Source organism: Apteryx mantelli, chromosome 1, assembly GCF_036417845.1.
Source record: "Apteryx mantelli isolate bAptMan1 chromosome 1, bAptMan1.hap1, whole genome shotgun sequence".
NCBI classification, from domain to species: Eukaryota; Metazoa; Chordata; class Aves; order Apterygiformes; family Apterygidae; genus Apteryx; species Apteryx mantelli.
In genome coordinates this window covers 82,655,093-82,681,460 of record NC_089978.1, presented here as the reverse complement: position 1 = coordinate 82,681,460, position 26,368 = coordinate 82,655,093, and the positions used below count along the sequence as shown (strand labels likewise).

At 37.2% G+C, this 26,368-nt stretch overlaps 1 protein-coding gene across 3 annotated transcripts in view; it reads right to left on the bottom strand.

Annotated features, from left to right (window-relative positions):
• Positions 1-26,368, bottom strand: part of WWC3 (WWC family member 3) — a 125,936-nt gene that overhangs the window by 35,165 nt on the left and 64,403 nt on the right. For all 3 annotated transcript variants that reach the window (XM_067296454.1, XM_067296449.1, XM_067296461.1), the window contains exons 8-14: positions 24,860-24,933; positions 15,453-15,695; positions 12,073-12,162; positions 10,377-10,951; positions 4,025-4,145; positions 3,201-3,275; positions 2,036-2,122 (exon numbers count right to left, since the gene is read on the bottom strand). In XM_067296454.1, the coding sequence (XP_067152555.1) occupies positions 2,036-2,122; positions 3,201-3,275; positions 4,025-4,145; positions 10,377-10,951; positions 12,073-12,162; positions 15,453-15,695; positions 24,860-24,933 (1,265 nt within the window). The remainder of the gene's footprint in view (positions 1-2,035; positions 2,123-3,200; positions 3,276-4,024; positions 4,146-10,376; positions 10,952-12,072; positions 12,163-15,452; positions 15,696-24,859; positions 24,934-26,368) is intronic.

Sequence of the window (26,368 nt, the reverse complement as noted above, 5' to 3'; positions counted from 1 at the left end):
AATTGCACTGTGTCACTGCTCCATTTCTTCCTTTCACCCACTGAGCATGCATCTTTTTTCCCTGAGAAGCTCAGCACAAAAGGAAGACAAGAGAAGCCTACAGGCAATGCATTCATCTGCCATCTCAGAATGCAAAATTTACATATCTGCTACTGTTACATTTGAGTCTCCATGCAAAAAAATAAAATAAAATAAAAAATCAAAATCTACAACCACTTTTAATGTGGCAGAAGGCAGCAGAGCTACTTAAAAGTTGAGTGTTTCTGTGCTCTCCCTATCCTCTCTGCTTGTCCAGCCCCTGTAATACCTTATTCCTTGCCATAACTTCCCTTCTGCCAATAAGCAAGGTCATACAACCATGTAGCAAACCCAGTCAGGAAACTTATCAGGGTTAAAAAGCTAACTTGGCACCAAAAAAAAAAAAAAAAAAAAAAATCTAGTTGACTACACAACTGCATAAAGGCTCGCGCCATCACAAGAGAGGGGATGACACCGGCAGACAAAGAAATGGTTAGAGGACAACTGGAAGAGCTTGCTACGGTGCTGGAAAGTGCAGCACCAGTTAGCTAAACTGCTCTAAGAGCTAATCCTGTAAAAAGGGAGCAACTCCTCTACTCACCACCTGCTGCAAGTAATCTCCCCTCCCATCCCCAGTAAGTCTGATTCAGTAAATATACAGTTGCAGGAAGGGGTTCATTAAACTGCCTAAAAGCTTTTCTGGTTTTGGTAGTTTTTTTTTTTTTTTTTTTTAAGCCCAGTCAAATGAATTGATTTATCCTGAAGGCACACAGTTTCTTGACTCTACTCCAAGTTATTAACTGAGAAGGGTGGGGGACAGAACTGCCCTTCTGAGTGTCACTAAAGATGCCCGATTGCCTCAATTACAATGTCCAAGAAATCCTTCGAAGTCATCCTTTTCCCAGGTCACAGTCACTATGACCTTCTTCAGATCATATTTACTTCTTTTTCTAATTATGAGGGAACATACTTGAGTACTACACAATACTCACATATTTCCCTAGCATTCCCTTGTACTCACACTGAAAACAAAGCAAAAGACTGCCACTAGGGCACTGACCTATATCAAACATTTCAGCTGGTGGTTTACAGGGTTAGCAAGATGAAGCTTTCTGAACAAAGATCAACTCATTCAGTGAGATTTACGTCAATTGAACAACTCCCACAGAATGACTTATTTTACAATACAACAGTATTACCACACCTCCATTTTCCAAAGTTCTCAGACAAGTTCTCTCATCAGATATAAGAATCAACAAATTTCATGGGTCATATTTCTTCAAAATAGGTTAAGATACATATCACTTGATAAGACTGTCTTTTACATTGCCATTATTTAAGAGGTGTTTGTTAGAACAAAGTAATGTTCTACGTAATGTCATATGGAATTGGAAGCAGTGGCATAAACAGAAAGAGGTTAAAAAAATCCAATTCTTTGTACTGATTTCCAGTTAATTTTTTTAATAAAATAATTTTAGAAAGATATTTCATAGATATTCAAGGAGATCTGTAATGGCCACAAAAGCCTGCAGATCTCCTGGGTTTTTTTTTCAGATAAAAGGCAAAGTATTTCTCTTACTGACCAATATCAATGGCACCCTAGCAATTTGGGAAATGACACTAAATTATTCTGGGATATGTTACAGATAAGCTATAGTGAAGTTGTACAGGAAATAACATATTTGGAATAACACAAATACTGTAGATAACTTTTTCACCAGAAGGCATGGGTTGATGGAAGAATGACTATGCTGTTTTCATACAAAATTTCCTTTGCCTAACAAACATGTAAGAACACGAGTGAGTAGAGACTAAATGTGTTAACTATTTAGACATCTGCTTCCAAAATAGTGACACTCTGTGTTCATAAAAATCACCTCCTTTCCTTTTGTCAATCAAGAAATACTGTTGTCTGCTCAAGAAATGGCAAACTGCATGGAAGCAAACAAATTCATGATATTTAAGACTGTGGCACAAAACAAGCAATGATCAGACTCTGGGTGAAATTTAAGCTTACATTTTGCAGTTTTCTTTAACAACAAGACTAGTAAAGTTCTTCAACTGTAATACATGGACTAAGAGACACTCACTTCCACTGTCATGCCTGCAAAATAAATTTCCTGTATTAGTCACCAAATATCAATACTTTGCTTAAGAGATGGAGATACAAGACTAAAAAGATTATGAGACGGTAAAAGTATCTTTTGCAGTCAAACAAATCTCTCATACAAATCATTTTAAATCAAAAGCAACTACAGATACCACACTCCGATAACAGAACCATAAGAATATTAGCTAGAACAAGGAAGTTACCAGAACTAAGAGTATAAGAACTATTCAAGTTAAAAAAAAGAATAATATTCCCTAACTGTAAAACATGACCCTTGACTGTGAGCAGGTTTTATAAAATATATTCCTTGTTTTAACCAGGTACTCGGGGGGGGGGGGGGGGGAGGGAAGGGGGATATGTATATCAATCTATCTGTGTGTGTGTGCATGCGTGCGGGTGTGGGTGTAATTTATCAGTTTACATAATTTTTTGTTGCTTAATGACAACAACAAGAAGAAATCATTTCTTTCGCATCAGCATGAATTTTGAAATGGAGCTAGCGAGCTTGGCTGAGGTTTGACAACTCCCAGCTTTGGGCAGCACTGTTCCGAGGGGCAGAGAGGATTCTGGAGGGTTGTCTAAGATACGACATCCCGTGCAATAATCTGCCCTCCCTTGCACTGCTCCCACTGCTGACAACAGCATGCCCTAACCGCAGGCTTTCAAAGCTGTATTTGGGAGGCACCCATCTGTCTCTCTTCACCTGCGACTTTCCTAAGATAATCCTCCTTTTTCTGGCACAAAGAGTCAGATCTCACACACTGGGACACAGCCCTGTATCCATACTCACACTAATGCCCCAGACAATGAAAAAGCTCCTGAAAGAAACAGCAAAGACCCTTTTACCAGCCAGCTTTGAGAGGGAACTGAACAATGGTCAAGGCACATCCCCAGCAGAGAGCGGTATGTGACTTAGCTAATCTGTAAGTCCAGTAAACCTAGGCTTTCAGTTCCAAAACTTCTTAAAACTGTCCACTGTGGTCAAGTTTATTAAAAAGTTAAGAACCATAAACATCCTAGAGAGCAACGCCTGCTGAGATGGCTACGGAGAAAGAATAGTAATATTACTCACAGAAATCCAACATGTATTTGCGGCTCTTCATTACTGGCAACATCACCATAAACAGGCTCTTCCATATCTTCATTCCTGCAAGAATATAAAAGCACTGTAAACTACATGCTGACCTAAGTTGTTAAAACATAATGAAATGAACATTTATTTTGCCATTTGCTGATATAAGCAACTATGCAGTAACATTATCAGGAGGAACTATCTACTTAAAAACACGCAGAACAGGAAAAACTAATTCACAAATTAAAAAAAAGTTTTTAGAATACAACTCTTTCAAGATACTTAGTTTTACTTTTGTTTTCCATTTTTCCTTAACATCCTCAAATCTTTATCTTCTTCCCATTTGCTGTTCATTGTGTTAAAACAATTAAATAAAATTACACATCTTGACCCCTCCCTCAATCACTTGGTCAAGCCACACATTTTTAGATTTTCAGTAGTTCACATATATCTTCCTTTCAGTTAGATCTTTATCCTTTGCTGCGCAGAATTCTAAGTCGTACTCTGTAGAATTATATTTTATTATTGACAGTTGAAATAAAATTTATGATTTAGAACTAATAAGCTGAGAAAACTATCTTTCAAGGGAAAAATATTGGGTGTTGAAATGGTAGAGACAATGAAGTGAAAGGGACTTGGCATGTGTGAAGATGACAGTGGAACTGCATGTAAAAAGCTTCTTTCTTCTAAAACATGTCACCCAATATTCTCATGTTACTAAAATAGCAATTTAAAAAATGTATTCAGAAATTTACAATGAATTCTTTCAGACCGTGCGGCAGAACAGGAATATTTCCGGGTTACTATGTATTTATACACCTGACCTTTTGCTTAAAGCTTCAAACACGCCACTGTCACTAGCCAGTGAATGATCTGAGAGACATGCTGAAACTCGCCTGGCTCTCATCTCCGATCTTCTACCACTGTCTCCTCGCAGAGTTACAGCTGTTGTGGAGAAAAAGGGAAGACAACATCAGCTCAAGGTAATCACTTATGGGTTACATAAGAAACATATAATTTATCAAAACTACCTGCAAAGCAGTTGGCACAAACACAGTTCATTCCTTTTTATCTAACTGCAAGTAAAAAAAAAACTAGAATACAATAGACCAGAGTTTTTCTGCGGGACAATTAAGGAAGGAAGTTTGTGGCTAATTTCTCTAGGACAAGACTTAAGTATAAACCGATTTCACTGTTATTACAGTGCTTTGGTGGTGGAATAACCACTCCTGGAGGAGCAACTTACGTTAATTCAGCATACGTACACATGATATCCTAAACTTTAAGATTTACCTACTGAATATACAATAAGTCGAAAATAAACACAGAGACTAATTCTTTTAAGAACTTATCTGATAACACAATGCAAGATTTTGTTTTGTCCTTGTTTGTTTTTAAATATGAAATATCAAAGCATACTGTTTATACTATAGCATAACAGCAGCTTCTATTGACAGTCTGAGGCACGTTATCAGAAAGAATCAGAGCTTTCCAACTCATTCAGAGTGATGGTTTTTAAAATTCTCCGTGAATGATTTTGGAAGATGACCAGGGGCAGGTGGAAGAAATAAAGGCAAAAGCCCCTCTTCGAACCTTCCCAGAATCATCAGCAACACCACCAGCAACAGTGACCCAACCATCACTTTCATACGGTCAGTATATCAACAAAAAGGACATTATACCTTGAATTTTGCACTGGCAAGTACATATTGCAGGTAAAAATCCTTCTAGGTATGTGCACAAATGCTAATGCTCAAGAATTGCATACATAAGGTTTTGACACCTCAGTGAAAGCCGATAACTTGAAATTTTGTTTCTTTTGCATCCTAGATGGAACTATTAAACAGACTTAATTAAATACAGTTTCTTCACCAATTTTTACCTCCCTTTCATTTAAGACTCAATGGTTGTTCTCAAAGCAGAAAAGCAGCAGTAAGAGGGGCCACTTTAAAAGTGGGGAAAACATCATTTTGGTTCTATCCATGCTTAGAAAATTTAAACAGATGGCACAAAGTATTTCAAGCTTTAGCAGACAACATTTGGAGTGACAGTAATGTACGTTACATGTGAGACAAGCACTAACTGATGTTTGCAGCTTACTACCACTGATCAAAGATGAACCATGTCTTACTCAAAGTGAATAAGTACCTCTGTTATATATTATCTTAAGGCATCAAAACCAAAACACTGCTACTTAAACAACAAATTTACTTCACCACAGCGTAAGGCCTATTACAGAGCACTGTGGCACCACTCTGCAATGGGATGCATTCATTTCCACGAGTACCATCAGAATAGGATGTCAGGACTTGAACCTTGTTAAAATCCTTCAAATTAACTTGGATACGCTGCTGCTGTCAACGAAAGTGTTAGCTACGATTAATTTCAGCCCACTGCATGAGTGGAAGGCAGAATGCACTGCACTATGGAGTCCTTCACTACCTCAGATATGTTCCCTTTATCAGGCCACTAACAGCACAAAATCACAAAAGGTGTTCAAAAATCACAGGGTCTAATTAGGAGCTAAGATTCCAGGAAAACTGCAGGTAAGAGCCAATTCTGCATCCTTTTGGAATAATAAGTAGCTCTATGGACCTCTCCTCCAAATTCAATGAAGAATTTAGCCATCTTCAGCTATCTGGAAAATTTATTTGCTGACTAGGAACACCCCAATCAGCATTCGTCACTGGACCTGGAGAAACAACCATCCTTTTTTTCAACTACTGCATGCTATCTTTATTATCCAGCACAGGTCATCATGCAGTATAACTCATTCCAGCCTCACTGCAAGTGAGAGCTAAGTTCTACCTAACCAACAGAAAGCAAAGAAACTATATTTTAGCCATGTTCTCTTCATATCATTTGCACAAAGTGGGCTTTTTCATTTTGATTTTTTTAAGGGCTTTTAATCTGGTGAGCTCATCTCCATGAGTACTGTCACCAGTATTTATGTACAACCAAAACTATCATACTTGATTAACACTGCACTCTGTACAGACATTTTTTAGTATGACACAGCTTCCCAGTCATTTTACATTACTGGGAAGAGGCTGAAATTCACAAAAATAAGTATTTTTATACCAAAGTGCTTCTCTATTTTTTGTACTATTTTCAACAAGTTACACTAGGGTGACTTCTTTTTGCAGACAAACCTTCGTGTGCATCTACACTTTGTGTAGATGTAGGAGACCAAAGTGGAGGTTGTCATCATGAATGAACCTCACAGGCTCTCTCCGTTAGAGGCTCATGTTTGCAATTAGTATGGAATGAAAAACTGGTCTGAAGCACCAACATAATCTGTCATGAAAATTCGACATGTTACAACAACGTTGTAACTTCACAGAGATTTGCCTGCTACGTGCAGGCCATGGAAGCCTCTGATATTTTCTGACAATACCACTGAATTTGAGAGAGATGCAAACATCAGAACATGCCTTTAACTAGAAAAAATCAGCAGGCAAAATTGGTCATCAGCAAGAAAGAAATATCAAATTTTGGATTAAGTAGAGCAAAATTTGCCACAGATTACAGACCTACCAATGCTGGAAGCTAAAGAATTGTTTAAAAATAAATGTTTCTGAAATACACAACTACCTTTCACATTATTACTTAACTAACACAATCAGTGAAAAAAATACGTGGATTTGAATCTGAATACAGGGTGCCAAAACTTGACAAACATAAGACAGGCCTAATTAGAAGAATATTCTCAGCTGTCATTAGTTGAAAAAGTAGACTTCAAAGAAAATTTCAGTTTGGGTTCCAAGATTTCATTAGCTAAAAAACACTTACCTAAATCTAAATAATTAAATAGTCATTAAATAATCATGTTTCATAAGCTTTGACGCTACAAATACTGCATGTCAGCTCAAAATGCACTAATAAAAGTGTCAAACACTCTTAACAAAAACTAAACCAGAGACACACAGACCTTACCTACCATGACGCTGTCAAGCATTACTATGATATAACAAAGCTGAAGCTTGCAGAAAAGATTTTTCCAAGAATTTAACTGCAGCCATGAATACGTTGTTTAGTTGACATAGCAAAAGTTTAAGTATGCCATAATGATTAAACAGATACAGCATAATATCAAACAAAAACAGATGTAGCAAAATCTACTTTTTCTTCACATGCAACTCAGAAAAAACACTACACACAGAAAAACACACTGAGAATTACAGGCAAAAACAGTACAATAAGTAATTTCAGGTTCACTTACAGTGAATTTTTCTGTTGTGCCGCATGAGAAACAAGACAAAATGAAAAGCATACAGTGATAAATCATCTTTTAAGTCTATGCCAATATTTCTCAAACAAGAGATTATTTTGGCATTAAAGGAAACATAGCACTTGAAAAATTATTTTAGGATAGACAGGAAGAAACTGTGAAGATATTAAAGCCCGTTTATGTTTCCTCCTACTCCCAGCTTTATAAATACAATGGATTTAATCTCTCAGTCACATTCCCTCCATTCACACAAGCTGACATAATTCACGGTATATCCCCAAAAGAGATGTAAAACAAGAAAATAGCAGATTAACAACTGAACATCAAAACTGCAGTTTCTGAAGAACTCTTGTCAACATGCTTGAGCACTGCTTCAGTGTAAAGTACATGGAAGTTATTGTATGCTAACCCTTTCAGCTCCCAGAATTTTCAAAAATTACCTCCTATTTTGTCTGATGGGAAAACTGGCAAAAAATTTGTCTGAGTTGATATATAGTTGTTTTCCAGCGTTGCATTATGCTATCAGACCACTGGGTGGCAGCAACAAAACATACTACATAGTACTTTAGTGAAAACCAAACCCCCCAAACATCTGGGGTTTTCCCAAACTGTGGTGTATGAGTATATATGGTATATACACGGTACATGTGGTATACAAGTTTGATGCTCTATCAAATACTTCAAGAAAGTAGTACAAAAAACAAAAAAAATTTGGGAACTTCCAATCGCTACTTGAAAACATTTGCATTGCAGAATGCAAACTCACCAACCGTACGAGGACCAAGCTCAAAGCAGCTCTAGCCAAACTCTAACCAAAAACCAGAAAGGGTAAACTACTTCTTCCTAAGCAATTGTTCTAAGATTCAAATATTTAAAAAAGAAAACCTCAAAAAAACCAGCATAGCTACCTTTTAGCCATATATGCTTCCTCAAAAAGCAACCTAAAGCACTATACGCTGTACACAGAGAAAAGTTGTAACCATTGGACCAGGAAGCAGCACCTGGGCACCACAGTAGTGACAACTGCAGCACAGGCAAGCTCTGCCAGAGGTTTTCAAAGAAATGCAAAATGTGTAGAAATGTTACAGAGGAGGGAGAAAAGGAAAGCCAAAGCAGGACCTTGACCCTCATCCTACTGCTCCCTAGGCACTCAGACTTCACTTCTAGGAAATATATTCGAGCTATAAATGAACTACTAACATAGTTTCACTCACACCACAATGGGTGAAGACATGCTGTGGTCTGATCTGAGGTTTAAAGAAAGCCTCATGAAGCCTCTCCATGGCACTAATTTAAGCACAAACTTACATGTTGGTCTTTGGAATTCTGTTTATTTTGGTCTGAATGCTGCAATATGGGCACTAGAAATGTTTACATATAGTAAATGTAAATTCTGCAACAGTATCTTCTGGCAATGTTAGTTGCATTAAGGAAAGTAGGGAAGTCTATACCCAAACACTGTTTGAACAATACAGATTTTTTATCATCACGGTGACTTTTTTTAATAAAATGCTGAAACCTCTTCCTTAGATACTGTCAATGATCCTTCCCATTGTCTGTTGACAAACAAAATTTTAGAAGAATAATGTTTTCTCTTTATCTTTTATTATACCTGATGTCCTAAGTCTTCAATGCAATATTCCATGAGATTGCATGGAAAATTCTGGGTACAAAAATGGAATGGGAATTACAATCTTTAACATTAAAATATTCCTCTAGAAGACTTTCTCTACTAGCACAGTTTTATTAGGAACATGAGCAAGCCAACACACAGAAATCTATCATATTGAAGGAATACTCCGATTCATTTTAACAACAGTTCTTCATTTCACTGATTAAAACAGGAATAAGAAAGAAATCTCTTACATGTGCCTGGGTCTTTTGTTTGGTTGGGTTTTTTTTTTTGTTTTTTTTTTTTGTTTTTTTTAAGGTTTCTGTTTCCTCTTTTGATCTCTCAAATATACATTTCTGATGCACTTCCATCTGTAGTGCCTCAGAAGCCCACTAATGCAGGCTGAAGTAAGTCCATCAAGTTCACAGTCAAGTGGGAAAAGAAACCTTGAACAGTAAGTTCCGCTGTATTAACCAAGAAAGCTGCTCTGTGATCACAGAGGACAGATTCTCAGCCAACCAAAAAAATCACCACAGTGGATACCCAAGTCCTCAAACACCACCAGCAGAACATGCTTTTTTGCTGATGCGGAACTGAACTCTGCACATGGTGCACTCAACACGTTCATGTCATTGTGGTTTCTGCTCCATCGCAAAATTCAGAAATGGGTAGAGGATACATGGGTATGTATCACTTCAGGATGGAGACAGTCAGCCTTCTAGCACTGTCAGCAGCAGCATCTCATGTCTTCTTTTCTTTTACTCTCTCCCATGGGTTTGTGCTGTTTTAAATTATCAGAATGATGGTAACATGTTGGGGGCTCAGACAAATTATGAAGCTTTTTATTAATTTCTGAACCAAGACCAAAATATTTATCCCTCAATGTGATACACTCCAAAAAATGTTCATATTTCCTTGTCTTTTCTTCCATCAATTCACCAAAATTAGTAAGTTGTGGGTTTTTTGGTTTTTTTTTTTTTAACATGCAAACAGGAATGATATAAACCAGAGCACAGTCTAAGGATTCTCCTAAGAGAATTCACTTTACTTTTATGAAAGAACTGGCATATTTTGAAATATATGATCCAGTAATTTTCTATTAAAAAAGTATTTTAAGATCTATTTACACAGATTTCTCTACCCTTTCACCTCTTTGCCCTAAATCAGAGGTTCAAGGTTTTTTTTAAAAGTTAGTGGCTACCATGCAATTTTTAACTGATTAAACTAAAATAAACCAAACTGAGAAATAATCTCTACTGTGCTAATATGCTTAGGTTTGCATGGCATTCTTTATGAAGAATCTTTAACAAAATAAGAATGTCAGGAAACTCACCTCCACCAGTTTGGACATTAGTCAGCTGTGGTCCCATTTCTCGCAGCCCTTCATTGTCCACAGGGTAAGCTGATGTCTGAGATGAACTTGTTCCTTGTGTATCATCATCACCCAGCACTGTGGTCTGAGCCCTGAGCATTTCTAGAGCTCCTATGCTTGCCATCTCCTCAAAACCTTCTGACATTTGAGCCAAGGGGGAATCTCGAGACGCGGAGAGAAATGGGGTGTCCAGAGGTGAGCTTGGAGGAGACAATGATGACAAGGAGGACCGCGATGACAGGGACGCCAGGGACTGCGGTGTATCCAAAGACCTCCGTTGCTTATTGAAATTCGAATGTCCGATGGGATCAGCGTACGGCACGTCCTTCGTGAGAGACTCAAATGGAATTATGTCAAAGCGTAAATGCTGCCCATAGTCTGTTGCGCTGTCTGATTTGTCATACTGCGGAAGGCCATAGATGTCAGTAAAGCTGACTGAGCTGAGAGAGCCTCTGCTGGAGGCCAGGGATCCTCGACTGGAGGCCAGGGAGCCTCTGCTGCTGCCAGAGGACATTGTGAGGGTGCTAGCAGACAAACTACAGCATGCAAAGGAAAACAAAAACAAAACAAAGCCCTTTCATATACAAGCAGAAACAAAGCACGGACATAAAAAACATCAACCCAGGTTACACAAGCAATTTTACCCACATTCAGCATAGTGACAAACAAATACATTTGGCATTTTGAGGTCTAGCTCATGTCTCTTGCCCTGGTCACAAGCACAGACATAACTAAAACAGCACAGGTGACAACATGCCTGAAGACAAAGGGTAGGAGAGGAAGATGCTGCCCCCTTCCTCAAATTCGTAATTTGTCCTAATTTGTCCTAATTTGGCAGAAAAGAGGTCAGAGCAGAGTCTGGATCAGTGGACTCAAAGAATAAAACCAGGAAGGGGATCATCCAGCTTGAATGTGTGGTAATAACAGATCATAAACTTATCAGGAAGAAGAAGCGAGAAGGGATCTGGAAAGTTCTAACAAACTACTACGTAAGCCCCACCCTCATAGGTTTTTCCAGCAGAACATAAGGACAACTTTAGTATGAATCCTATTCCAGTACCTTTCACCGCTCTCAGATCGTTCATGAGAGAAGAGTAGAGGTGATGGAGAGAGATGAAGTGAGACACAACAGGGGCTGAGCTTATGATGTTGGTGTGGTGTTGAGCTGAGGAATCCCTGAGAGCTGCCTCTGAAAAGGCAGCTGCAAGTGTGAATACGTAAAACATTCTGGGCTTCTCTGTGGGTCTTAACACAGTCTCATATTTAATGGCAAAATTTTCTCTTCTCAACAGGGATCAAAAACCCCTCCTTAGAGAATGCATCAGAATGTTAAACCTCACAGAAGAATGCTATCGCCACATAAAATGCAACAATAACAATATTAAAAAAGGCTTTAAATACTTACCTTCTTTTCACAAGCTAAGTGAACATACAAAATTCCCCCCAATAATCTAGTCCAGATAGTCATAACTAATACTGTTTTATAAAACTCCATCCAAATCATTGCATTCAATAGATCAAGCCATATAAATTTAGTAAAAATTTAGTTTACTCAGCAAACATACCTAAGAAGTATTAAATGGTAAACTTATACTATTAATAATCTTCTCTGCTGCAGTTACAAAACTTCAAAACCTTTTCTTTTCACATAACTCACCTTTTTAACTGGGAGTGTAAATACGAGGTTAAACGTGTAGCTTCTTCTAGTTGCATAAGCAAACAATTTCTCTTTTCCTGTAACAGTATCCTATAATTAAATAGATATATATTACTATTTTTCTTTATATTACAGTAGTGCTCAAGAAGTGCTATGAGCTTTCCAAGTATAGAAAAATGCCACTGCATTGAAGCTTTGAATTTAAAAAAAGTTTCACTGTTTTACAAAGTTTTAATTTATGCCAATTTACATGCAGTGATGGAAATCCCAGTGAGAACATAGGAACTAACACTCCAGCAGAATTCCCAGACAAAAAAAGTAACTGAGGCACAACATAAGAGTCATGATGTTGAAAATAAATTGCAGCAATTGTCAAAGTTATTAGATGTCCTAGGTGAAAACATTAGGTGCTCCAAGATTTTTTTTTCCCTTGCAACAACATCATTGGGCCAATAAAATAGAGAAAACTACTATGAATTTAGTCACCTTGACAGAAAAAAAAAAATTCCAAATAGCTCTATTATTCAAGCAAGTTAGTGTCAAATTTCAAAGATAAAAAGAAAATTTTTAGAAGACTTCTGTTAAGCAATTACCATAAAACTCAACAATAAATTATGATTAAAAAAAACCTCTCACTGTGACTTTTTTTTTTCCAATTCTAAGTAATAACAAGCAGTTGAATTAGTACCACTGCCGCAACACAAGTGGAATGTACTGATAATGCTGTCATTCTCAACTGTCTGTAAAATATCCTAAATACTCTATTTTGAGATTATTAAAAATTTGAATAATAAATTTAGTCCACTGATATAAAATTTATTCTCTTCCTGAATCCAGAATTATAAGTATTCCTGGTGTTTTTTCTTCCTAATCCAATCACTGAATTTTGAAATAAAATCAGGGTGGGAATCTGTTTTGTGTTATTTTATGTTATTTGTGTTTATGTTATTTATGTTTATGTTATGTTAACAGGAAAGTCACTGCTCTGGCCCTGCATTCACAAGTTGGCTGGAAATTGGAATTCTGACAGACAGTTTGGGGAAGGCAGAGCAAACTTATTTAGGATCGGTGCATCAAACCTTCCTCATCTGCAAAGACGGCTGCTAGAAGACAAAATGTTAACAGGCAGGATAGAAAATACAAATGAAAAAGGAGTCCTTCTGGATTAAAAAAAAGAAAAAAAAGCAGTATTAGACATCCGCAGATTGAAGTAAGAATATGAAAAAAAATTTTCCTTGTTTGCACTACAATCTCCTGACTTCCTTGGCCTCCAACTCCACCAGTTCACATGCTAGGAAGGGGCTGCATTGCTCTGCTCCAGCAATCCCCCTGGCCCTCTCGGGAGGTTCCCTTCACTGCAAGCCCAGCCGAGCACGTGCACCAAAGGCTGCAGCCCCGCTGCATGAACCTACACGATAAAGGCACTACGGGCAGGGGCCTCTGAAGCAGGAACTAACAGAACAGGACAAATGGATGCAAGAAACTTAACTGATTTAAAAACTTGCAGGGGAAGAAGCTCACAGCAGCTACTTTAAAAAAAAAAAAAAAAAAGTACAAAAAAACCATAAGCATAGGAACCTACACGTCCCAGTTCAGCAGTGGTGTGAGGCAGGCGCCTGCACTGCAGGGCAAGAGACACCTCAGCAAGATTGCCGGCCAACCTTAAAAACTCAAAAATACTTTGTCATATAGATTTTAAGTTATCCCTAACCTGTCCACGACTCAGTGCCTTTAAAACTCAGCAACAGAACAGAACTGATAATTATCTAAACAAGAAACTTCTTCCTTGTTCACAGTTAGGAGAAGGTGGAAATAGAAAAGCAGAATTGGGAATGGTTTGGGTTATTCCTGAGCCTAATATAAATAAATAAATAAATTGGGGATACTAACACTTAAGTTTTTCTCTAATTTGTTACACAAAATTAGAATGCCCTTAAATATTATTTTAACTTCTACGCAACTTCTTGCTAGCACTCGAAATATCAAGTATCACATTGGAACGTTGGTTTCTACAGCATGAACTACATGGAAAAACAGCTTGGTCTTCTTGCCAATATAGTATGCACTACCTAACATGAGAGCCCAAAAATAACAAATAAAACTTACTACACTGCAGTGTAAAGTGAACTCCTTTCTCTGTCAGTTTAAGCTGGAGAGCCAACTTAATATTGCAGAAGTTGCAAATAACATTATACAAAACTTTGAACTCTTGGCTGGCTGTAAATTTTCTATTTTTACTGCCTGAATTTACTGTCTAAAGTCAGTCTTTTCAAAAGAAATAAAGTTCTGCAAATTTGTACATGGAAAGCATTTTCAAATATTTAAAAAGCGTCTTTAATTATGTAAGTATTAATCTTTACAGAAGATTATATTAACACTGGTTCATGTAGCTCTCTTCAAGTGTCAAATCTGGCCTTTTACCACCAATTCATGTCTCAATCTGTTTCAAAACACAAAAGAACAGAAAGGAAAACCAAGAAAACCTTTCCTGCATAAAATAGTTCAGTGGACAAAAGTATTGTCCTGATATTAAAAAAAAAAAAAAAAAGACACAAAAACACTCCCACCCAAATCACATCTATAAATGTAAAACTGGTATTTCTGGATATCATCTATATAAGAGAAGCAAGTCTGGGATACAAGAGCATGTACATTCACACTTTAACTGGAAGGAGTCTATAGTACGACAAGAGCTTAAGTGTTTTTGTCCATTTTGTTGGCTGCAGGACAAATTGTGCAACTTTGAAATAAACATAGTGCTTATGTAAAACAAATGTTCATACTAGCAGAACTTGATATTTAGATTTTCAAGAATGACTGAAACAGAATTTGGGGGCACTCATGCTGGTGAGACCACAAATTAAAAGGAAAATTGCATGCAGAAGGTGGTAAAAAAGTTAATTCTTTAACTTTCCTGTACCTATGGCAGAACTAAACATAGGAAAGGATCTTTGTTCTGGTGCTTTTGAAGATGACTATTACTCCACTGCAACTGCAAAATAATAGAAGATTCTATCACTATCCAGATACTGCTTTTGGGTCTTTACTTATCAGACAATTCTCTGAGGTGAGTAGCACTCAGCCTTTTTCCAAGCACCCCATGTGACTCTATTCTGATCTGTTCTTTCCATTCAGACTTTTCAGATGAACGAAAGGAAAACTAACCAGTCAATGTCACTGTAACGCTCCTTCAGAAAACTTCAAGACAGACAGAACTAAATAATGGCAGAGTCGGGAGCAGACTCGTCCTTTTTTGAAAGCAAATTACCCTAGTAGCTTCTTTTGTTTCTTAAACACAGTGAAACTCCCTACTCTTCATTTTGAAACTACCCAGATGTATCTTATGGTAGATAAGAAAATGATTTGTTAAATGCCCAAACCTTTCAGTGGCCCCATGAGCAGAGGTTGCTCGAGCCCGTTGAATTTCATCCTCCAAGCGTCTTTTTTCTTCCTCCAAACGTGCAATGTCTTCAGGGGATCGTCTCTGTTGACTGATGAGCTGCAGTTCCTGAAGAAGAGCCTCTTTCTCTTTGATGAGCTGAAGACGGTCCCTGTCTGCTTCAGCCATTCCTGGCCAAGACTCGTTGTCTAGCAAGGCCAGCTGCTGTTGTATATTGGAAACTCTTTAAAAGAGCATAAATACATTTCAAAAAGCAGAAGTGACAAAGATAAAAACAAGTAAGAGGAAAAACACCACAGGTCAAGAATCTTTGTCTGCTGACTTCTGTGTCTTCTCATCTAAACCCTGAATTAATATTTGGGGGGGGGGGTGTTTTTCTCCATGTTTTCTGAGTGACCTTTTTTTGAAAACACTAAACATGCAAGTATTCATAAGTGCATAGCTGTACAAAAATTACAATACATTTATTTATCAACATAGACAACATCTGTTTTCACATCTCACTCATTTTGAAGTAAATCAATTCATATTTTATGGCTCTTATCATGAGTTGTTTAGCTGATGAAGCTGAACATCCTTTCATTCCTCATTCTTCCCCTATTGCATCTTCCCTTGACACTTCAGAAGGGCTAGGGGAATTACAAGGGGAAGAAGGGGATACAAAGTCCCATAATGTCACGTCACACATTCTCTACATGCAAGTCAAATGGAGGAAAGGTCCAAGAAGCTGAAAATTTTAGGTAGTTCTGACTGACAACGCAAATATTCTTATAAGCAAGCTCTGAGTATAATAAAAAGATGGGGATGGAAAAGAAGTTCAACTGGTTTCAAGATCAACTGGTGGGTTTAGTTGGATCCATCATCAAATCAAGCAATTAAGTAAACTAACTGGAATTTTTTTGTAGTCAGCTTTGTAGTCAAAAGAAGTTTCTATACCACAATATGCAGAATCATTACAAAAAGCAATACTAGTTACAAGAATGATTCCACAGTTAACATTTTAAGAAACTGTTCTGCTAAAAGCCAATTTTGAACTCTGATAAATATTACAAAAACCCTATAGCTAGAAATTTCACAAATGTGTCTTTCTGTAAATTTTCAAAGGAATTTATTGGCAAAACCAAAAGTATACAAGAGTAACAGGGAAAATACTCTTTTATTGTTAGATATTTTTGCTTATCTTAAAATGGTTCTATTCAGGCATGAGATTTTCTCTCGTTTATTTTTCACTTTAAGTATAACCCTCTAGCTTTCTGATTTTTGAACATTTATAACTTAAACAGAACTGTACATTAGTTATGTAACTGTACAGCTCAGTTTCACCTCCAGTTTGAAATGTCAGTGTTCAAAGCTCAGTGCATAATAAAAGGTTATTGCCCTTTAAAAAAAAAATAGTTTAGAACCAACCATGAAAGTGGGATGTGCATTCATTCTTTTGGTAAGTATGTTTCTTAAGCAATCTTTTTTTTCAAAATGTTTGATAAAGAATGAATAAAAAGGTAATGACAAACACATGACAAGAAAGATTCACAGACAACACATCAGTCTGATGACATCTCACAGCTTCCCAAGGAAAAGTATAGACATGACCAAGATAGGTTTTTGCCATCTAAAACAAAACCTCACACAATGTTTATTTCAGACTGACATCTGGAAAGTATTTAGCCATCTTATTATCAGGGAAAGGGTATTAAGGTATCAATATAAGCCATTTTACAATGACAACTTTAATTACAGTTTGTGTGCTCCTATATCAACAGGAATTTTAGTGCGGATTTTGTCAAAGAGGGATTTTTTTCCCCCTAGTTTTCATTTACAGCGAGTAATGAACTTGGGTATTATGTTACATTTTAGTCTTAAGTATGATATTTTATCAAGCCCTTCAATACCGTTTCCTCTTTTTGTATTAATAACCCACTCCCCGTGAATAGCTAGTGCAAGCACAATTGTGAATGGATACATGTAGTTTACATATTTCATGCTTCAGCTATTGTGCATGAATTCCAGATGCAGTTTCCTGAAGGACATCTCGCCCAATGCAGGAACGGCAGCGCCAGGAACTGCAAGTGGAGCCAGTATCCCTCCTCCTCCTTACCCACACTGCTAAGTGGTTAAAGATTCAGTAAACACTTCTGAACATATATACAGCTTGATTTTCAAGAGTTTGGTGCCAAATGAAACAAACAGGAACTCAAGGTCTGCTCAGCAGAATTACTAAATTCAGACACTGTTGAGTTATCACAGCCTAGCAAGCGAGAGCGAATCAGCTGAGCACTGGTAACTCATTTCGGTGACCATGGTCTGAAGCTCTTAGCTAGTGGGTGAAGGAAGGTGAGGGATGTTTGATGAAGTCTCTGGGTTCAGTTTTACAAGTCAGCTGAAGGAATGACTCCCGCTTTCCTTTTAACACTCACAACTGTTTTGCTAGACAATTTTCTGGTGCCAGGTGAGCCGGCTGAGAAGCCAGCCATGGGAGCAAATCAGCGGTAACACAGGCACCAAGGAAGAGAGAAGGATCAGTCAGCAAGAAGGGAAGGCAGCAAAAAAGGAAGGAAAGATCCCCCCTTGCAGTGGCTGCTAAGAACACATTAAACAATATTCGGTGCAGTTCCACTGAGAGAGAGTAACCCATTAAGCCACAGTAACAAGGTTATATGTCCAAGCCCTTTGTAAGAGCTTCAGGATCTAACAGATATTGTCCTTGCCCAAAAATTACACTTGTACAAAGTAAGATGCTATGGACTACTCTGATACAATTCCTCTCATGTCTGACACTCTTATTCCAGCTTAAAGTCTTTTTTCCAATTTAGGTTACGATGACTGTTTGTAAAGTAGGAAGTTACAGTACAATAGCTTAATTATACTGTTATTAATGGAAAAAGTATTGCTGAGGACAAGGCATGCTGTCTGTTATATCAGACCTTGTATCACTGAAGAGTCCCAAAATCTGTTTAGGTATTTACTGGTGATTCCCCCGACATTCTCAACATTTCAGCTAGCTCTTCTTGGCTCAATTTTTTCCCTTTAAGCAAAGAAAAAGCACTTGCACAACATTACATAATGCAGGAACCTGTTGTGAGTAGAACTTCAACAACAGTAGGCCAGTTTTCTGCAATCTGTATTTCCTGAACTTCCTACAAGCAAACCAAAGTTTTCAAACAATTTTGTTGCATGCCTTCCACTGAGGACTCCTCAATATGGTGAGTTAATTCAGAAAGCCACCAGCACTAAACTTATTTATCTCCCTGGCTAGAAAACATCCCTAAGGCTTTTACAGTCTCCCTCACTCAAACTTAAGAACAAGATCTGAGGATAGGAGGCATGTTCAATTTTCCTAAAAGCATAATAAAAGAGCCCTTCTAAGCACGTTCCATAATTGCAATTTGTCTTCTCTGAACACAAGCTCTTCTTTAAACCGAATAAAGGCATAAATAAGCACTTTCACTGGGCATGCCTATACCAGATTTAATGCCTATACTACACCAACCATTCTCACTGCTAGCCCATTACAAAAAGTGGCTTTTTTGCTTTGTTTCAGACTCAGAGCATATAGTCACCTACCTTAACCACATGCTTAAATAAATCAATGAATTGTCAGGGATATCATTTTAAAGGGCAGGGGGAAATTTTAAGATCATTTTTAAGGCCTCTGTTTTTCAAATACATTTTTCCTTCCTATTGTGTAATTTTTAAGATACTACTTTTAAAGCATAGTCACTGTAAAAGTGCACTTTTATCTAACCCAATGCCAAACATTGAGGTCCCTACTGATATAGCAATTTAACATTTTCCTGGGAAAAAATACAGTTAATTTTTGAACCAACATTCCAGGCATTTTGCCTATTCCCATCCTTGCATAACAAGTGCTGAGGAACTTGCATTCCATACTCAAGTAGGTGGTATCAAATGACTGGTTTCCTAGGTAGACAGACTGACTTGCTGCTTATTTCAGTATTCAAAAATTTCGAACAGCAATGAATATAACAGCTCCTGTTAGGCAGAAAAGCAGGAGGGGCACACATGGGATGACAAAGGTTTAACCTGGTCAAAGATTTAATCTTAAGTAAATACTGATTTGAAATGGCAAACTTGCTCCGAAATAGCCATATTGATATAGCTAAAATAACACATTTTCCATGATAACATAGACATAGTATGAGGAGGTTGGAAAACAGGACAACAAATAAATTACCACACATCAGCCAAACAACATCATAGGAAAGAAAAAATATATATATTTTCAGAATTCACAGCATTCCTGAATCGTTACATTTCCACATAAACGTTCCCTAGACAAAATAGTGCAACCCATGCTATCATTAGAAATACCTGGGAAAACTAAAACATTCTGTTAGTGTCCAGAACCTCTTTTCAAGGGTGCTATTTGAACTCAGCACTCGATGAAATGATGCTACCCAGTTCAAGAGTTTATTTATTAAAACACAGCACGGGAATCAAGAATAAAGTAGAAATCATATTTTTTGTGGGATGAAATATCTGATTTATGTGTTATTACAGATTAACCCCATGTTTAAACCATTATTCAGATTACAAACACAACAGGTATTGTGGGAAAGAAATACTCTGAAGGAATCAAAAAGGGAAAAATTAAGGGAACCATAAATCTGGTATTTCCTAACCTGTGAGTGCTGGTCTTTCTAACCTAAACACATTCTTCTATCATATTTTCTTTGACATCCCAAGCTTATTTTAAAGAACAAAAAAAATAAAATCTACATTTCATTGCATAGGCTTTTGGGTGACATATTGGACCACTCTACTGCTGAGGCCTTTGTCACCTGACGAATGGGAACATTGGTTGGGATAAAAAAGACTGTTATGATTTGGAGAATGGTGGCTAAGATCACACAAAGACAGGAAGAGATCATTGACAGAAATCAGTCCAGCTCACTTTTTCCTTTCTTTTTTTTTTTTTTTTTTCCCCCTCCTCTTTCTGGAAAGTGTTTATGATCAGACTCTAACCCAATTCTCTGCCGCTTCAGATAACTGGGAATTTCTACCACATGCAATACCCAGAGAATGTGGTTACAGGCTGAGGACACATGATGAAGGCTATAAGAACTGGGTAATTTCTGGTATTTGTGGTCCCTCTAGAGAGTGGATTATAGTTTACATCAAAGAGAGGAAGGCTAGGGAATGAGGAAGAAAGAAATGGAAAGAAAAAGAAGTTGGGGAACTAAGCCAAATGCTCACAAAATTTCTCCACTGCGTCTACTTTGGCTGTTCCTGCAAGTATATGCCACTGTGGCTTTGGCGGACGACAAAAGTATGCGCTTTAGAATATCCAGCCTTTTTGGCAGCCTGCTTCAATAACAAGGAGGTCTTAAATTGGCTTAAGAAACTCATGAAACCTTTAGAGTCCATGGCATTTCTCACGTAAAATTAGGTATTCATCTCCAAAGGAAAATTGCAAAGCCTGCTAAAAACAATGGAGGAGAGGAACTAGTATTTCCTCTATTCACAAGTAAATTCTCATAATAAAAAATTTAAAAACAGCTTAAGAGTATGGCTCAGCTCTCTTTATAATCCAAAGAGAAAAGCAGTTTTATGTTTAAAAAATGGCACTGGGAGATCTAGGTTTAGCTGACATGCCTGACCCAGATATTTATGTGATATCAGACAAATTGCTTCATCCCTAAATCAGATTTTCAGATTAGTTTAGCAGAATCAAGCATACAAATCCCCTGAATTTCACTAGGAATGAGACAATTACTTGCCTACACAAGATGAATTTTAACAGTAAAATGCTTGACTATTTTGTTATATCAGTAGTGAAATGTTTCTATCAATATCCAGCATATTTTGTTAGTACAAGCAGATATTGCACTGATACACTTTTGCCTTTGCTAGTGCTTTTACAAGCACAACTGAAAACTGATTTGAATAATGAGACAAGTTTGCAGCAAAATAACTATTTAATAACTATATTAGAAAGAAAGAAGTATCATTCTGAAGTGGAATGTGGAAGTATTAAGCCTAGCTGAGAAGGAAGCTTTTGCAAGACTAAAATAATCTTTTGACAGTCAATGTAAGATTTAAACATTTGATATGGAAAATAACATCTTTAAATTCAAAACTACAGAAGGTGTAAACACATTACTACCCTTGTGCCCAAATTAGATAAGCTGGTTGAGAATGCTTGGCTGTTTCAGTTCATTAAAGTCAGTTGCCATCTGACTGTATTTAAAAAAAAAAAAACACGCAGTTGACAGTCCCTCTTGTTGGAAGAATCATTTTTCATCTATTGATTAATACATTTCACTGGATATGAGGCACTGCAGCAATGACATCTCAAGACAACTTGCCAATATACTTTATGGGGCCACTCAACTAAACTGCACAACTTAGATTTATTCGGAAAAAAAAAATTGCTTTTGAGTTCCCTTTCTATGAAATAGTCTATTCAGAAAAGTGCTCAAGGGGGACACTTTCCAGCGTGCAAATGCTTTCATGAGAGGTGGTCTCACTGAAATAGCAACTGAAACCAAAAACAGTTTTTTTCCAGGCAGCTTGGGGTTGTCTGTTCAAAAAAACCTGTCCTCCCTCCCTCTTGTTTCTCTGGAGGCCACACTGACAGATCTGAGAGAAAAGATTTCATGGAAATAAAGTACAATTTATTTTAAAATAATGGAAGGAAAGGAGAAGAGTAAAGAACAGAAGAAAACTGATTTAGCATCTCTTCAACATGATTAGTGAGTTTAAAAAGTACAATTTACACGCCTTCTCCCAGAATATTGGATTGAATACAGAATAAAAGATGTCTTCCCCAGCATTTTAAAGATGTCGGAACCCTTAGCTCACAACATCTGAAGATCCTCATGGGAAAAATTAAAATGCAAATTATCCAACTTCCTTCCAGTGGGAAACTAAAGAAAAAAAAGCCCTGTGAATGTCTTAATTTATGCAAAGGCCAAACCACTCAGTACTGTAAGGGAGAGATTCTTGAAGGAGGAATTAAAATCAGATTATCTGCTAAAAGGGAGAAGAGAGATTCTCAAAGAATTAGCCAACTTTTCTGCTGTCACAGGGTCTCATCTCCCAAATTCTTCAAGACAGTTCTTTAGAAAATCCCAACCCTGTATTTTCTTTCTAGGACACTATATACAGAGAATGTGTTTTATTTTTAAAAAAATTCTTTACTACATAAGGCAAATATTCTACTCCTATCTAAAGCAGTATTATCTTCTGGATAGATTCACAAGAGTCTGGTTAAAATGCAACATACTTCATTTCAGCCTGGGCTTTTTTCCTTGCTTTCCTTTAAGGGAAGACACAGTCTCCTCCTACAGTGTATTTTAAGTCTTCCGTTAAAACTTGTGCTCCTTTTAGAAAGTAAACAAGACAGTTCATCCACTGTTGTCGTACTTATTCACTATATATTTCCACATTCCGTTTGACAAGCAAGTAGCCATAATATAGTGTTTTACAGTTGTGATATACTGTAGCATTTTAATTTTCTACTCTGTAGATTTTAGTCCATCACAGCACATTCTGTCACCCACACTGTGAACTAACAGTAGATATTTCACCAGGCAAGGGAGAATGAACACAAAGATACTCAGTAGAGACAAAAGCTCCACAGAAATGCCAGCAAGCTAAGGGGAAGGAATGCATGATAAATGAAGAATGCAACCACAGAGATAACTGGTAGGGGCAATGAGCTTTGTGCAGTTCCACTCAAAAGTTGAAGGCTGATTACTTCCGTGCAACGTAGTGGGCAAAATAAGGCTACTATTTTAAAGCAACTAACACGCTTTTGCTAAATAACAGACCATTGTCAGAGTGCTATCCCCAGATAGCAAAACTATCCTTACTGCAATTACTCTCTAGTTGGAAGGTTAGTTACCCTGGTTTTCTACACTCAACTAACATCAAAACCCAGCTCGCTTCTGATGCTCAGAAATCCTGCATTCCATGCATAAGCAAATGTTCAGCATTTCCAGCTGGGAAATGCTTCTGCTATTTAAAACAAGCAAAACAAAACAAAACAAACTTATCTTTTCCCTGCACCAACCCACAAAAAATAATTGTTTTGAAAAAGGCACAGAAAAGATGTATCAGAAAACTTAATTAAAACATTTAATACAATCTTTACTGCACCAGTAGCTCTGCTAAGTTAAACAGTATAAAACTAAATGCTATCTTTCCTCCTTCATCGACTGTCACATATCCCTAAGTTATCATTGGACTATAAAGCGCAAAAGGTTATGCATGTAATCAAACAGCATGTTGATGGGTTTCTGGTTTGCCTTTTTTTCCCCTGATTATTTAACTTTTATTAGGTAACAGTGGCAGGTATCTATCCATGAAGCAATTTCAAAAGTTGGCTGATCCAATACAGACTTCCGTTCCTGCTAAAAATCCTGGAGAAGTTTAGCTGCCTATATGCTTGCACCAAGTGTGGTTTTTTTTTTTTTTTTTAAGCCTGTATTGTATCTAAATGGGGGTAAATTTTCCAAGAATGACAAAAGGGTGACTTGAGATGGAAAAAATCTTTGACAAGTATTTTTTAAAAATAAATTAACTTGAAATAGGTTAATTCTTCACTGTCTCCTTCAGTCTAATTGCTTCTCATAGTGAATTATTTCTTTTGCAAATGTTAGTCTTGCAGGGTTTTTTTAAGGCTTTGTAAAAGTAAACTGTTCTGATCTAGCATTATTTAAAAGTATTACCTACAAGTATAGATTAGTGGGCCTTCCTTATAACTTCACTGCTTTCAAACTATTTGCCACATATTCAAGACGATAGTATAGGTATAGATGACAACTTGAACACAGTAATTTTATGCATTTGTGATTATTTTAATTTGTGCTAATAGAACAGTGTCTTATTAAAATTGACTGGTGCTTAAAAGATCCCATTACAGTTAACTTTGAAAACCTTACATTTTCAAATTGTTTTTTTCAAGCTAGGTTCAGCTATGAACATTTTCACTTATTTCACAGTAATTTTTTATTCTTTCTTCACACTGAGTTTACAACTTTAATATATTGAAACTGAAACACAGGTATGCAAATCTGTGAATATACTGTCAGAGCCAGACAAATATAAGCCCAGTGTAAAGACTGTTTATTGAGGTTTGAGAAGAAGAAAAAGAAACCTGTCAAAGTTCAATTAAACTACTGCAATTTTGTGTTTATACAAGTGTAGAACAGGGCTGACATTTGGCTTTATCTCTGCAAACAAATATAATAATCTTATGAAAAAGTCTTATGTTTACCTAAGCTTTTACTATCTTTGAACTACTCAATAGTAAGCAAATTAATCATCTTAAACACATTTCAACTAGAGGCTGGTTCCAGTCCCACTTTGAAAACTTTATTCACAAATATAAAAATAAAAAACATCAAATTTAAGTATACTTACCTTTTCTTGGCCTCTTCATATTGCCAGTTCAGTCTTACTTTGTCTACAAGTCTTGTTTTATCATCAAAGACAAACTTTTGCAGAGTTGAAGAGCAAGAACAAGGAAAAAAAGGGGAGGGGGCAGGAAAAAAGATTTTAAAAAACACTTTCACAAGGAAGAAAGGGATAAGTTAGTCTCTCCTACTAGCCTCCCCAAAAAAGTTGTCATTGTTTTAAGTAATAACATAATCAAAATCCATTTTATGCTTTAGAGAGATAAAACTAATCTTTTCCCAAAAAATATGAAAAGTAAATAAATTAGCCCTTTCAATAAATTATAATCCTGGAAACTAACAGTTAGCAAGCAGAATTACTTATGAATGGTCAAAGCTTTCCAACTTAATCCAAGCTTAAAATAAAAAGAATTTATTTTAAATGAAATATTTTATCGCTTGATATAGTTTTTTTCATGAAAAACTTATTAAATGTAATTCAGATTACATTGCCTTTACACTGAAGTGTTACCCAGCACTTAGCTCATTGGTGTGCTTTAAACACTATTCCAAAAGCATCATATGATTTTTGAATCAGTCACAGAATACACATTTATGTTACAACTCCTACTGTATACAGTCTGGTTTCTACAGCAGCTTCTCTTCATCTCAGGGCATCAGCAGTTCCCCTCTTCAGAAGTCTGTGTATGGCCCAATAGTTACAGCCCGAGTCCCAACCTAAATGCATTGCTGTACCTCTACATTTCCTGTTACACTACTACTGGCTTCGCTCTCTTCACCATCACATGTCAAAAAAAGCACCTCTTTTACTCACATTCCACTATTAATAATTCAGGAAAATAATTTCATTATGTAGATGAGAGTTGACGAGGGGATGTTGTCTACCTTGACTTCAGTAAGGCTTTCGACACTGTCTCCCATAACATCCTTACAGACAAGCTGATGAGCAGACAGTAAGGTGGATTGAAAACCAGCTGAACAACAGAGCTCAGAGGGTTGTGATCAGTGGTGCAAAGTCTAGTTGGAGGCCAGTAACTAACGGTGGCCCCCAGGAGTCAATACTGGGTATAATCCTGTTCAACTTATTCACCAGTGACCTGGATGATAGGACTGAGAGTGCTCTCAGCAAGTTTGCTGATGATACAAAACTGGGGGGAGTGGCTGATACAGCAGGTAGTTGTGCCCCTCTTCAGAAGGACCTTGACAGGCTGGAGAAATGGGGAGAGAGGAACCTCATGAAGTTCAACAAAGAGAAAAGCCAAGTCCTGCATCCGGGGAGAAATAACCCCATGCACCAGGACACGCTGGGGGCTGACCTGCTGGAGAGCAGCTTTGAGGAGAAGGCCCAGGGAGTCCTGCTGGACACCAGGTTGAACATGGGCAAGCAATGAGCCCTTGTGGCAGAGAGGGCCCACAGTGTCATGGGCTGCATTAGGCAGAGTGTTGCCAGTGGGTCAAGGGAGGTGATCCTTCCCCTCTGCTCAGCCCTGGTGAGGCCACACCTGGAGTGCTGTGT